Raw genomic sequence first — 13,119 nt, forward strand, 5'->3', positions numbered from 1 at the left:
GCAAAGAGGATATACGGGACGAAAAATATTGGGAACCACTGATTTACACCATATGTCATATGACATTATTGATATAAAAATGCACATCTATACAGACAACAGATCAGAGAAACAAGATAACACATAATAACTAAGAATAAAAGGAAAGATAACTAAGAAAAGAAGAAAAAAAACAATAGGAAAACATTTAGTGGTTTTCAGGTTTCACGTGTTTACAGAATGACATACAATTTAATAGCTTTTTTGTGTTTAACATATTTTATAGTATTGAAAAATTAATGTAACTCATTTGGTTTTTGTCTGTGCCCGTTTTGTTTTATGTATATGGTATTTTACCAAATTAACCACTAATGTAATGATAAAATGAAATGAATGGAGAACACATCTGCAGTAGGATTATGGGTGCAACTTCCTGTGTGATTACTGGACACAAATAATAGTAGTAATACTAGTATTTCTAAACAAGAGTCCCAGATATAAGCTACTACATAGACCTACTTACAATTAACATATACTTTCTGGATGCTGTTATGAAATTAGTTGTAACTAAATTTGTAAATGTCTATGTTCTTCAAAATGTTCAATTTTACTTGAACATTTCAATAAATAATAAAATAGAAATAGAAAAGAAATATTTCTATAGCCAACATAATAAAGAGGATGTCATATTTAATGAGAACCTAACCAAAATCATAGCAAACACATGCAAAAAAAAAAACAAAAAAAAAAACATTATATAAAAAATATCTTAAAGACAAAACATTGAAAACACAACTACATCCTATGGAAATTACAACAAATACTACATACCAAATCACTGAAGACAATCTATTCTTCCCTTATTGGGTCACATTTAATTTACTGCTCAGAAATCTGGGGAAACACCTACAAAACGTATCTTGAACCTTTATTTAAACTTAAAAAAAAAAGCAATTAGAATTCTATATAAAGCACCACACAACGCACACACAAACGAACTATTTGAAAAGGACAAATACCTAAAACTGCAAGAAATAACACACTACAACACACAAATTCTCGCATTTAGGGCCTCACTTAAAACACTCCCATATCAAATACAAAAATGTTTCATATACAAACAAACTGCTTATAAACTAAGACATAGTAATGTGTTTATACGAGAAAGGGTTAAATCTAACATTGGAAAACACAGCACTGTCAATAGCTATTAACAGCTGGAATAACCTTGATGCAGAGACAAAACAAGGAACTTCGAAAGAAGATTAACTTTTCTTTTGAACTGGAGGAATGCAAACAACGTCAGGGAATGAAATCTGCAGGGAACAAGGACGACACGAACAATGATGGAGAGGAGGAATGAAAAAAGACAACACTGACTACAGATGAGAATAAATGCTACATAAAAAAAGGACAAAAAATATATAAATAAATAAATGAAACTGTGTTCAGAACAACCTAAGACTGTTTGACCAGAGAGACAAGCTTTGATGTAAATTTTCTGTGTACAAAACAGGGGACGGGACTTAGATAAGAAAACTGCTTCTCTCGCCTCCTTTTTCGGCATGTACAAAAAAAAAAAAAAAAAAAGGAATAACAAAACTTCTGTGAATGCAACCATGTCGGAAATAAACTGAATAAATAAATAAATAGTTTTAACAATGCAAACAAACCCTCATGACAAATGTACAACGGAAAACATGAATTAACCATCTTTTTTATTTTATTTTATTGAATCAACACAATAATTTTAATAAAAATGAGCTTTTCCTAAAAACCCAAATAGCCCGATTTGGTTAATGCAAAATTTTACTTACTTTTGCTTAGTAATCCAAAGCTTCCTTTATTTCTGAACGGCTAAAGCTCCAAATAATAAGCAGGGAATATTTAAAGTTCTTTGAGTGTTGTGTGTTTTGTTAAGGCATTACTGTGCACCAAAGGGGTTGGTGATATGGCAAGCAGTTAAGATTCTGTTTTATACGGTAGAAAAAATAAAGCCAAAAATAAATTGTAGTTTCCTATTGGAATTGTTGCCTTTACCATAACTGTTTTTGACAACCTCAAAAGACAAAATGCTTTATTTGTAGAGATGTAAAGATTAATTGTGAGGCAGTTAAAAATCGATTCAAAGGTGTCACGGTTCACATCGATTCTCTGAAATTGAATCGCAGTACTTTGATTTTTTTTTTTTTTTAAAGCAAAGAATGCTATTTATTTAGAATATCCGATTCATCCTGAAGAATGATAAAAAATAAAATAAAAATAAATTTAAAAAAAAGATTAATTAATAACTATGGTATGGTAAAAGTTAGCATATCGTCAGATTTTTAAAATTCCTATTTGGCAGTAAATAAGGCATTACAATATATTTATCCTTTATTGAAACACGTATCTTTCCCCTGAAAATTCCATTGCTCTTTTGCTCTTATATAAACACTCTATATTTATGTTTTGTTTTTGTTTTTTTTTGTTTTTTGTTTTTTTAAACTATAATTTTATTTAGCCACTGGTTGCACGTCCTTGTCTTTTTTCTACTCTATAGTTATCGTTTGCACCAACCCACTAAACCTATAAATGTCTTATATAACCTATAATTAAATAAATAAAAATGAATAACCTATAAATAAACCTAAAACTATACTTTGCAATAAAATAAGATAAAATTAATGTACATGGTGACTGATATTAAAACTTTCTTGGGCTCCTTAATTTCTTTTTTTTTTTTTTGGAGAAAAACATAAAATAATAATAATCATATAAGAAACATGAATAAAATAAAATGAAATTCTAGTAAATTAAAGGTAATCTTTCTCTGGTGTTGGTCCAGTTCAAAGAGCTGCAGTGAGATCTTTCGGGATCACGTGTACTCTCGCAGACACAAGCTAGCAGCTGTCATGTGAATCAGCTGGACGGACACGGCAGCGGATAAACAACAACAACGCGACTCGGGTTTCCATTTATAAAGGTAAAAAAATATATAGTTGACTTTTGCATGCCCAACGTGTGATTATAGGAGTTAAAAAAATACCCACAGTTGCGGTGTTTGTGGGCATATACTTGGATTGCGGATGCATTTCGTGACTCCTGTGCAGAGCTAGCTCAGCTACAAACAGCTAACAGCTAACATTGTTTGGTACGTATGGCATATTGTTAGATTTGTTGGTCTATGCAATCATGGAAGACCAAAACTGTACATTTTACTACTCAGACGTCTGAGTGAATGTTTTGTGATGCACAAAGTAATATAACGTGCAGGCAGCCACGGGCCGTTGGTCGGAGTTTACGAATGTATTGGTATTCTTGCTAACTGATGGTTGATTTCCGGTAATTGCTTTTAGTCTAATGCTTTTAGTCAGATATTGTATCGAGTCATATTGAGTATATGTTACCAGAGTGCCTTATTTGTTTGTGTAAACTTGGATCTCTGTCTTCTCAGCAGTCACGTAATGTAATCCCATTTAGACATTATGCTAAATAATTAAGCGCTGTAAACTTTTCAAACGTATTCGTATCAAGTGATTTTGTACACTTCAAACTTTTGTGTATTTAATGTGATTTTTAAGTACTAAGATTGCCAAAAATGGCCATGAAGAGATAAATAGAACCCCATTAAGCTTAAGTGAGAATGAAACTAAGTATGAAGCTAAGGAAGTTGACCACCAGTCAACTGGATAACCAATTGATCTACTACACCTCCCTGTGAGGGACATTTAAACCCCGTTTACTCTTGCGGCTACAAGTTGTCCAACGTGATAGCTAGGATAGTACTAAATTATGTACTGTTCTCAATAAATAGTTTCTTTTTTTCGTTATCCAACCTGGTCAGGTGAACTCGTGTTTAACCAGCGATAAAACAGATAACTAGTTAGCTGGTCAAGTGAGCTAGCAAGCTATGCTTGTTGTGTGTTCAGCCATTGCTTGGCATCATAACAAAACGTAGCTTTGTAGTTCTTTTTAACGACAAAGACTAGAACTACTGAATCCAATGCAATAATTAACGTACATCTCCTGGGATTTAATTGGTCTTTAAGTAGAATTGTGTATTTAATAGACGAAACGTGAAGGTATTTTTTTTTTTTTTTTTTTTTTTAATAAATCGTTGCCTTTGTCTCAGTAAGTACGGGCTGTAAACACGTTGTTTGACTCTCGAGTTGTTTATCCACAATAACTTGTTAAAGCCTGTTACATAACATGGCCAGAGCAGTATTATGGATAGGAGCAGCTTATGGACGGTTTTAAATCCGAGCAGATCCACTTGGAGAAACGTGATCCTTTGTCTGTAGCATCAGTGAAGTGAGAGTTGGGAGTGGGATGGGTGGGTGGGTAGGATGGGTGTCTATGGATGGGTGCATGGGACACAAATCAGAAGAGGGCTGAAGATTACGCCGAGTATCAAAGGATCAAAACGACAATGGTTACATCTCTGCCGCCATCTAGTGGTCAATGCGTTTTATCGCCTGCAAATGAACGGGAGCTGTACTGTAGTTAATATGAATAACCTCGAGTGTTTAAAAATTAAATCGTTATAATAATAATAGTAATAATAATAATAATAATAGCAAATTTCCCCATTGTAATGAGGCAGTTCTTGTAATTTTGCGTTAAATAATACATACAATTAGGGATGTAACGATTCATTCCACTCCCGATACGATTCGATTCACGATACGATTCTCTCACGATTTATTTTACAAAATGGGAATGTAGACAACTAGAAAATACTGTATAAGTTTCCTTTTATATTCATTGTCAAAAGAATCCCTTGATAAACTATTCAAAACAATGCAATTTAACTAAAAATAAATATTGAATGAAATAAATAAAGGAATAATAGAAATGAAAATGAAGCCTATTAATTTAAATTCTGGTTCTATAATAAACAATGCAAAACTGCATAATAGTTATTTTTCTTTTTAAAAGTGCAACTGAAAATGTATTTTGTGCCTTAACAATTGGACTTTAAAAAAAAAAAACCGTGATTACACTGATTTACGTCATATTTGTTTGGACCAGCAGAGGGCGCTGGTAACACAGTGGTCGGTTGGCATGCAGAAATTCTTGCAGTGAAGAAGAGAAACTATGCTAGCAGACAGAGCTAATAGAAAAACGTGACTTTTACAGATATTCAAGTAATATTACAGATATTCTTTCGGTGCTAAAGGGGTAATGAATCATTTATTAACATATTTAAGAGTAGAAGGCGGCCAGAAAGAAAGTATTAGCAGACTCCGCCCGCCGCCTACACTTGTACACTTGCCCTCTGCTGGTTAAAAAAAGTACTGCGATTCAATTTTCAGAAAATCGATATCAACCGTGATACCTATGAATCGATTTTTAACTGCCTTACGATTAAGCGTTACATCCCTTCATACAATACAAAAATATGAGATCACTACACCAGTGACACTGCACCAACTTGAATACCCCATTATAGTGAGTCACATACATTTCACAATATGTTTAAGAAAATTCATTTTTCTTTTCATTTCAAGTAGCACTGGGTGATTTTGCCTTAAAAAAATAAATAAAAAATCTCTTTTTTTTAAAGAAAAATTCGAGTTTTGATTAAATTCTTTTTTTCAATGCACTTAAAATAACTGCAGACATCAGATATATTGTCCAAAGTGCAACTTTATTGCTGTGATTGTCCTCAATAGTTAAAATGCATAGAACAATCCCAAAATAAAAAGCAAATGAGGCTCAGTCATTCAACAATTTCAAGCTTTAACCCAGGTTTAAGCAAAAGTGCAACAACTTCACAGTAGCTTACATTTTTTGATTAAGAAATCAGATAACTACATATTTTATAACATTACAATTAAAAAAATAATAAACTCTTCTCTTAGCATCTCAGCATAGTGCGAATAAAAAAATGAACATGCCTGTGGAACACATATAGCCTATTCAAAGGGTAAACAAAGAGGGGGCTGGCTCACATCGGAACGCAAAAAAGTCCGAAAGAACTGTGGTAGAAATGTTTTTTTTTTTTTTAAATATTTTTTTTTTTAAAACTTGAATTTGCAAAATAAAAATCATTTTTATCTACAAATTCGATTAATCGATTAAATCGATTTTATGCCTCGCCCTAATTTCAAGGAATATTCAGCCTTGTTACATAATGTATAGACCGCTGTCGGTAGCCTAAAAGAGGCCTAGAAATAGTCTTTCGTTCCACCCCGGGGGGCACTACCTCATTTTTTTGTATTTTACATCATAAATATATAGATTCCTCAGGAAAATGTTCCCTGTGCTCAACCTTGCAGTTTTTGAGAAAAATGATACTACAGGTGCCCATTTTGAAAAAAGGGAAAACATAGGGAATTTTGCACTTTCAAACCTGTTTATCAAATAAACCCAAAAATGCCGAATAACCATTTGAAGTACAAAATAAACCAGTTTGAAATTTCAGATATACCTGAAGTTGCTATCTAGGAACAGTAAACATAATAAGATTATCAAGAAAACTTCTACTGTAGCAATAACATCACAATTACTTCTCATTACGTTATTCCAATTCAAAGGTAATATTTTAGGTAAAATCTGAATAACAAATAGAATTAAGCCAAAATATAATGTATTAAAAAAAAAAAAACACTTTTCAAAATAACATATTTAATGGTGAATTGTCAATTTGCATACACGAGCAGTAACTGTACTGCATGTACATACTCACAGGCGTGATTATTGTAAACAAGATTTTAGTTAGATTTATTCATATTACATGCATATATGTCCCATATTAAATGTATTATCATTATACACATCACTAAATATCAAGATCACTGTCCTCACTATCAGATTTACATGAAAAACTATCCTCAGTTGATCTCACATTGTCACAACTAGGTCAGTGCCTGTAGGAAGTATGTATTACTATAGAAAAGTGGGAGGTTCAGTAGCTTTTTCATTGATGGTTAAATGTGGTTGTTTGAAGGTGGGACGTTAGGGACATATAGGTTTGTTGTGAAATGTGTAGCGTGATAACTATTGTGTTTTCATGTTATTAAAACAAATAAATTATTAAGTTATGCCTGGTGAAACACTTTGACACTCACGTTTAGTGCTGCTGCTATCGAATATTTTTGTAATCGAGTATTTAGTTGATTTTTTTCATCTAGTAATTGGATAAATTACACTTTTGTGTTTGTAAACAACTATATCAATTAGGGGTGAGTATTGGCAAGTATGTTGCAATACGATACGCGTCACAATACTTGGGTCACCGTACGATATTATCACGATATATCGCGATATTCTACCCAGTTTATATCAAAATTAAACGTAGAAATGAAAAATCAAGTTTCTGTATATGTTCATCAGAAGATATTGATCATTCAGAGGACAAATTGAGTCAAAACTATTTGCTTCAAAACATCCAATTTATTATTAGTGTTTTTGCACAATTTCACTGAAAAAAAGAAAATACATTGTTACACACTGCCATTGTAAAATAAAGTGCAACAAGTTTATTTTCACTGAAACTACTGTGTAGAAGTCTCAAAGTAACCATGACAACATAATGACGGCATTGTAACAACTCTAAGTGAGCACATTAAGAATAAGTCACCCTGAGTTACTGACAATCCACAAAAATAAGAAAAAATTATAATTTATCCTATTTTGTCATTTTAAACACTGATCTGAACAGATTATATGAAAATAAAATGTCTGTGCATACATAAATATTACAGGCATTACACACTTCCATCATAAAATCAAGTGCATCAAGTAACCATTGCAACACATTGAAAGCATTGTAAGCACCACTGAAATATTGCACAAATATTGATTAAATATTAAAATAAAAAATTGATTTTTTAAATCTGTTTTATATTAAACCATTTTAGATTTATTTAAACTAGAAATAAATATTAATTTTAAAGCATAGAATACAACAATAAAGCAAACAAACCTGTGGCTTTACCTCTTCAACATATCTAACTAACTTCACGTTTCATGAAACATGTAAACATGTGGACTGCACTTCTTAAACACTCTCTGAACTTAACAGGATAATACAAGGCATGACAAGAAAAAAAGAAAATAAATTGCAACCTTTGCGATTAGAAAATCGCGTTTTATAATATTGCAAATGCAATTAATCGTTCAGTCCTAGTCAGAATGTTTCATTTGAGCTGCCTCAGGAAGAAATCCTACATTAAAGATGTGAAGAATAAATTATAAACCCAGTTGGCAATATATTCGCTTTCATAACATTCAATTCAACCTTGAAAAGTTTCTATTTCTGGTGTCAAGCTGTGGAACAATCTAAGCTAGGAACTCAAGCAAAGTCCAAATATCAACTAGTTCAAGAAAATGTACAAAAACAGGTTATTTAGCAGGCATAATTGATAATGGTCATTATTGATTATTGGTGATTATTATTCATTAATTGATGTGGCATGGTGATGAGAGGTAGATAATATGTATGTATGTACGTTATGTATATATATATATATATATATATATATATTGTATTTAGACAAAGGGGTGAGGGCTAACAAGCTATGCTTCTTCTCACTGTCATAAATTTTTTTTTTTTCTATGCTTCATTATTATTTTGCTTCCTCAAAATCTTCATTTCTATATTATGTTGTGCTAATAATTTGTTAAAAAGCAATCAGGAAGCCTTGTACTATTTGCATATTCGGGAATAAATAAATAAATAAAGTGAGTAAATATAGCTGCTTTTAGGTAGAACGTGCTGCTTGTTGATGACTTTGAGGAAGTGGTTGTTATGGCAACAGTAACTTTCATCAAACTGTACTTGGAATGCAGCATCTTTGGCAAAACCGCATCAGAGCCTTCAACAGGGGTTACAAGTCTTTTCAACCCTAATGTTTTATCTTGACACTTTAGTGCACAAATAAATGGTTTTTTGTCTATAAATGCTGATAGCAGGCCGGGTGAAACCCATAGTTTGTTGGGACATCAGAGACCGGTTTGTCCAACATGTTGATTAGCAATAGCTAGCTCCGTAGTGTCCAACGTTTTGCGGCTGCGGACCTTTCCCACCATCTTTTCTGACATGAAGAATGCACTTTACTGGTGTTAATCAAGCTTGATCGCCGCTATCAGGTGAAGTTGCGCTGCGTACTCTTTTCCATGTTTACATGTTGATCTGGCTGTTACTTACTAACATTCTCGATGCTGATTGGTTGAAAATCGAGCTCAACAGTTGTATTTGTCTCAATGCACTATCAATATAGTGCGCCAATAAATTACACTTTTCTCATTAACTGCAGGATAATGCGTGGATAATATTTTGCTTGGATACCTTTTATTAACGTTGAACAAATTGAGCAAAAGAAAAAGTAGTGCCCCGTTTGGTGGAACGAAACTGAACGATACAGCTCATGTACAGCACTCAATCAAAACATCCAACAAGTGATCTGCCAAGTTTACACTAACTGAGTTAATGATATTACAGCATTATTAGAAAAAACAATAAATAATACATTAACAAATTCAAAGACGTACACACCTACTCTCAGTACCAAAATAGGAAAACAAATAACACTAATCACCATGTTCATATTGTTTTAGGAGTTTTCACATAATTATAAAGAAAATAAACATACCAATGTGTTTCCTGATAAAGAATTTACAAAGCTATAATCTATTGAATCTTATTGAACATTTTTTTTTTTTGGTTAAATAAGTGGATTTGTAAAGTAATTTTACTTTAAAATGGATATTTTGCTTTGTATGTTTGGTGTATTTCAGATATTTTAGTGTTAAGACAGTCTTTACCTCTTCTCTCGGTTTTATGACCGTTTCCCAGGTTACAGCTGGAGAGGAGGCAGGATGGCGGGTGCAGAGGTGTATGCCCCTGCAAACCCCACCTGCAAGATCATGACCTTCAGGCCCACCATAGAGGAGTTCAGGAATTTCAACCAGTACTTGGTTTACATGGAGTCTCAGGGCGCACACCGTGCAGGTCTCGCAAAGGCAAGTAGCAATCAGAGTTTGGTCAAAGTTTCACTGTGCTCGTAATAAGGCTGATAAAGTGTTACAGATGTTTGAGTGTCAGTGAAGCAACATAGATCATTTTACTCTCAAGTGAATGTAGAGTTTGATGATTTAAACAAATGTTTCAGAGTGTATCCCTTAAAAAAATAAAATAAAATTTTACTGGGGTTAACATTATAAATTACGGTCATTTCATGAAATGTTGTTGTAACAAGCACTATTTGTTTGTCATGTGAAAAATATTTTTAATTACCACATTTTTATCAGAGACTGAGGAAATCTTTACCAGCATTGATATAATGTCTTTTTATTCTTCAGTCTATTTTTAGTTTTTTGACTAAATTGCTAGACAATTTTGTTGACTAAAGTGCGGTAAATTACATTAAGCAAAGTATTTGTGAATTAAATCAATGAATACCAATTCTCTTTATGTAGAGTGTGGATGTCAAACTTATTTTAGTTCAGGGCCAAATTCGGACCAGTTTGATCTAAAGTGGGCCACCGACTTTAGGTGGGGGTGGGAAGAAAAATTTTAACATTATTGTGTCCTAGTTATCAATATTAGTTCACTTCACTTAAAAAAATCCTTGATTTTGGAACCTGTGTTGTGTAATTTAGATGAAATTTTAAAAAATTGCAAGATTTGTGGAAATCTGCAATTAAAAATGAATGTATTCATGTTATATGAACAAAGAAAAACTGCAAGATTGTGGAATTTCATTACATTTGTGATTTGAGGTATCTATAACTGGATTATTTGGTCATTTACACAATTTCTGTCATTTTTACTGTTTCATGTGGGCCGAATCGGATGCTGTAAAGGGCCGAATTTGTCCCCCAGGCCTTGAGTTTGACATGTGATGTAGAGTGACTGTAGTAGTGTGTAATGTGTATAAATAAATCCTTGCGTTTGCCTTTCAGGTCATACCTCCTAAAGGCTGGAAGCCACGCCGTACTTATGATGACATAGACGACTTGATGATTGACGCTCCCATTCAACAGATGGTGGCCGGCCAGTCTGGGCTTTTCACCCAGTACAACATTCAGAAGAAGCCTCTCAGTGTGCAGGAGTTCAGGCGATTAGCTAACAGTGACATGTAAGTGTTTGGGTGTTGTGAGGGAATAACAACACAGTAAATCTATCCACCCAGAAAATGTCTAGAATAATGACACACTGATAGGTTTTAAAGGATTTTTTAAGCAACAGGTTTAAAATGAGCATATGACATGAATGCTGTTATAATTTGCAGATGATAGTGCAATAGTGACTCACTGCATCTTCTTTCTTTGTAGGTACTGCACTCCTCGCTATCTGAATTACGAGGACCTAGAGAGGAAATATTGGAAGAACCTTACATTTGTTTCTCCCATATATGGTGCTGATGTCAGTGGCAGCCTTTATGACGAGGTAATGACCAATTCTGTTTTTACACAGCAATCAGATAAGTTTAATAAGTAAAGACAAACTTTGGTCCTGTACTAGGATGAAGTTTTATAATTACAGCAGCTTTTGGTCAAACTTAAACATTTCAAACTGGACATATATTTCTTCCGGATCCTTTTTTTTTAAGTTGGGGAACAAAGCACCCAAGGAATCAAACAAAACAGTAAACAAAAATGAATCAATTTTCTAGGGAAACTTACAACAAGCCCTGTTGCCATAGATCCAAAGTGGGGTGCGGGTACCCCCCGTGTATGCAAATTGTGATGGGGGTATGTGAATATAAATAAAAAATTGAAACTAGAATATAAATAGACCAACAGGCATTGCCACAAATTACACATTGGCCTATGCAAGACTACCCATGGTTACAGAGAAACAATCTCATCAAAAAAACACAAACATGAACTACATTGCTTTGCGCTATCCACCTGAAACCCACTTACACTTGTGTGTAAGTGGGTTTTCTGCTTTGACAAACATGAAATTGAAAGCCAAACATTGCAGAGTTATGTGCATCCTCTCAACCTCACGGTTCTCATTAACCAGTAAGTTGTAGTGAGTTGCATTTCCCAGTTTCAGAGTGATGAAAAAGAGAGATTTGTAGAAAATGCCAGTTGGCTAGTTAAATAAATCTAGTGATAATTCTAAATAAGATGTTATTATATATTATTCCTAAACGGGATAGTTACAACTTCAAAGGAATTATACTGTAGGGCTACATTGTATATGACATTATGTTTTTTAAGTGTGCAGGAGAAGGGGGTACATGGCGTCAGGTTAAATGTCTGAAGGGATACGGGAATGTGAAAAGTTTGGAAACCACTGCCTTAGGTGAATTAACCAGATAGACTTTGATCTGGATTAGTGAGGAGAAAGTAAAATATTAGAACACAATGAATGCATTTTTTGCATTAAACTCAGTAGCCGATTCACTAAAGGTTTAGGGTATTATTGTTTTAGCACAAGAAAATAGTACGACTGACAAACAGGTGCAAACACACACAAATAAAACAATAGTCAATATTAACAGCCACTGAATGAGAAAATAAAGTGTGAATAAAGTGTGTGTGAGGGAGAGAAAAAGCTGCACACCCAGCCACATCAGTGCGTGTGTGGAGTCTGGTGATGCTGCGGTGGAGAGAGGATGCTGTGCGCACTATAGACGCACCGCTTCAGTGATGATTTGACCATCAAACTCTGGTGTCTCGTTGATGGAACTGGCCAGAATCAGCTGATCAGATGCCTAATTTACGCAGTGATGGCACAATGTTCACATATGAAGGCGTGATGAGACAGCTCTACTCAGAGCTCAGACCTTCTGGATGATGGTCAGTAGATCACCTTCAAATGGTGCTGATCGACTGATTGACAGATTGTGTTGCAGTTTTAACTCCGATCAATGACGTCAACAGATCAATAGGACAGTTTCTGTCAAAGTCTGCCTATTTTTCATGGACTGATCAGAGGAAAGTTACAGAACCTGACGGAGAAGCCACATTAAATTAGGGGGGAAAAATATCATTAGGTTTTGAAATTTTTATTTATTTTTTCCTTCTTTTTTTAACATTTGTATTTGTTTATTTAGTTTTCTACATTATTAAAAGTTTGTGCAGCAAACAGAGAAGTCCATCTGCCTCCAATTTAACTCAAATGTAATTGTGTGCGTCTGAGCACTCACGTCTTCACATTAAACAAGCAAAACTCTCATTTAAATAATGCGGTCT

The 13,119-nt window shown here is 33.7% G+C and overlaps 1 protein-coding gene across 4 annotated transcripts in view; it reads left to right on the top strand.

Moving 5' to 3' along the window:
- Positions 1-2,820: 2,820 nt before the first annotated feature.
- Positions 2,821-13,119, top strand: part of kdm4c (lysine (K)-specific demethylase 4C) — a 41,884-nt gene continuing 31,585 nt past the window's right edge. For all 4 annotated transcript variants that reach the window (XM_028445421.1, XM_028445430.1, XM_028445405.1 and 1 more), the window contains exons 1-4: positions 2,821-2,944; positions 9,764-9,930; positions 10,873-11,048; positions 11,245-11,359. In XM_028445421.1, coding sequence (XP_028301222.1) covers positions 9,787-9,930; positions 10,873-11,048; positions 11,245-11,359 — 435 coding nt within the window. In that variant the 5' untranslated portion in view covers positions 2,821-2,944; positions 9,764-9,786. The remainder of the gene's footprint in view (positions 2,945-9,763; positions 9,931-10,872; positions 11,049-11,244; positions 11,360-13,119) is intronic.

The sequence above is a fragment of the Gouania willdenowi genome, chromosome 1, assembly GCF_900634775.1.
Source record: "Gouania willdenowi chromosome 1, fGouWil2.1, whole genome shotgun sequence".
NCBI lineage: Eukaryota > Metazoa > Chordata > Actinopteri > Blenniiformes > Gobiesocidae > Gouania > Gouania willdenowi.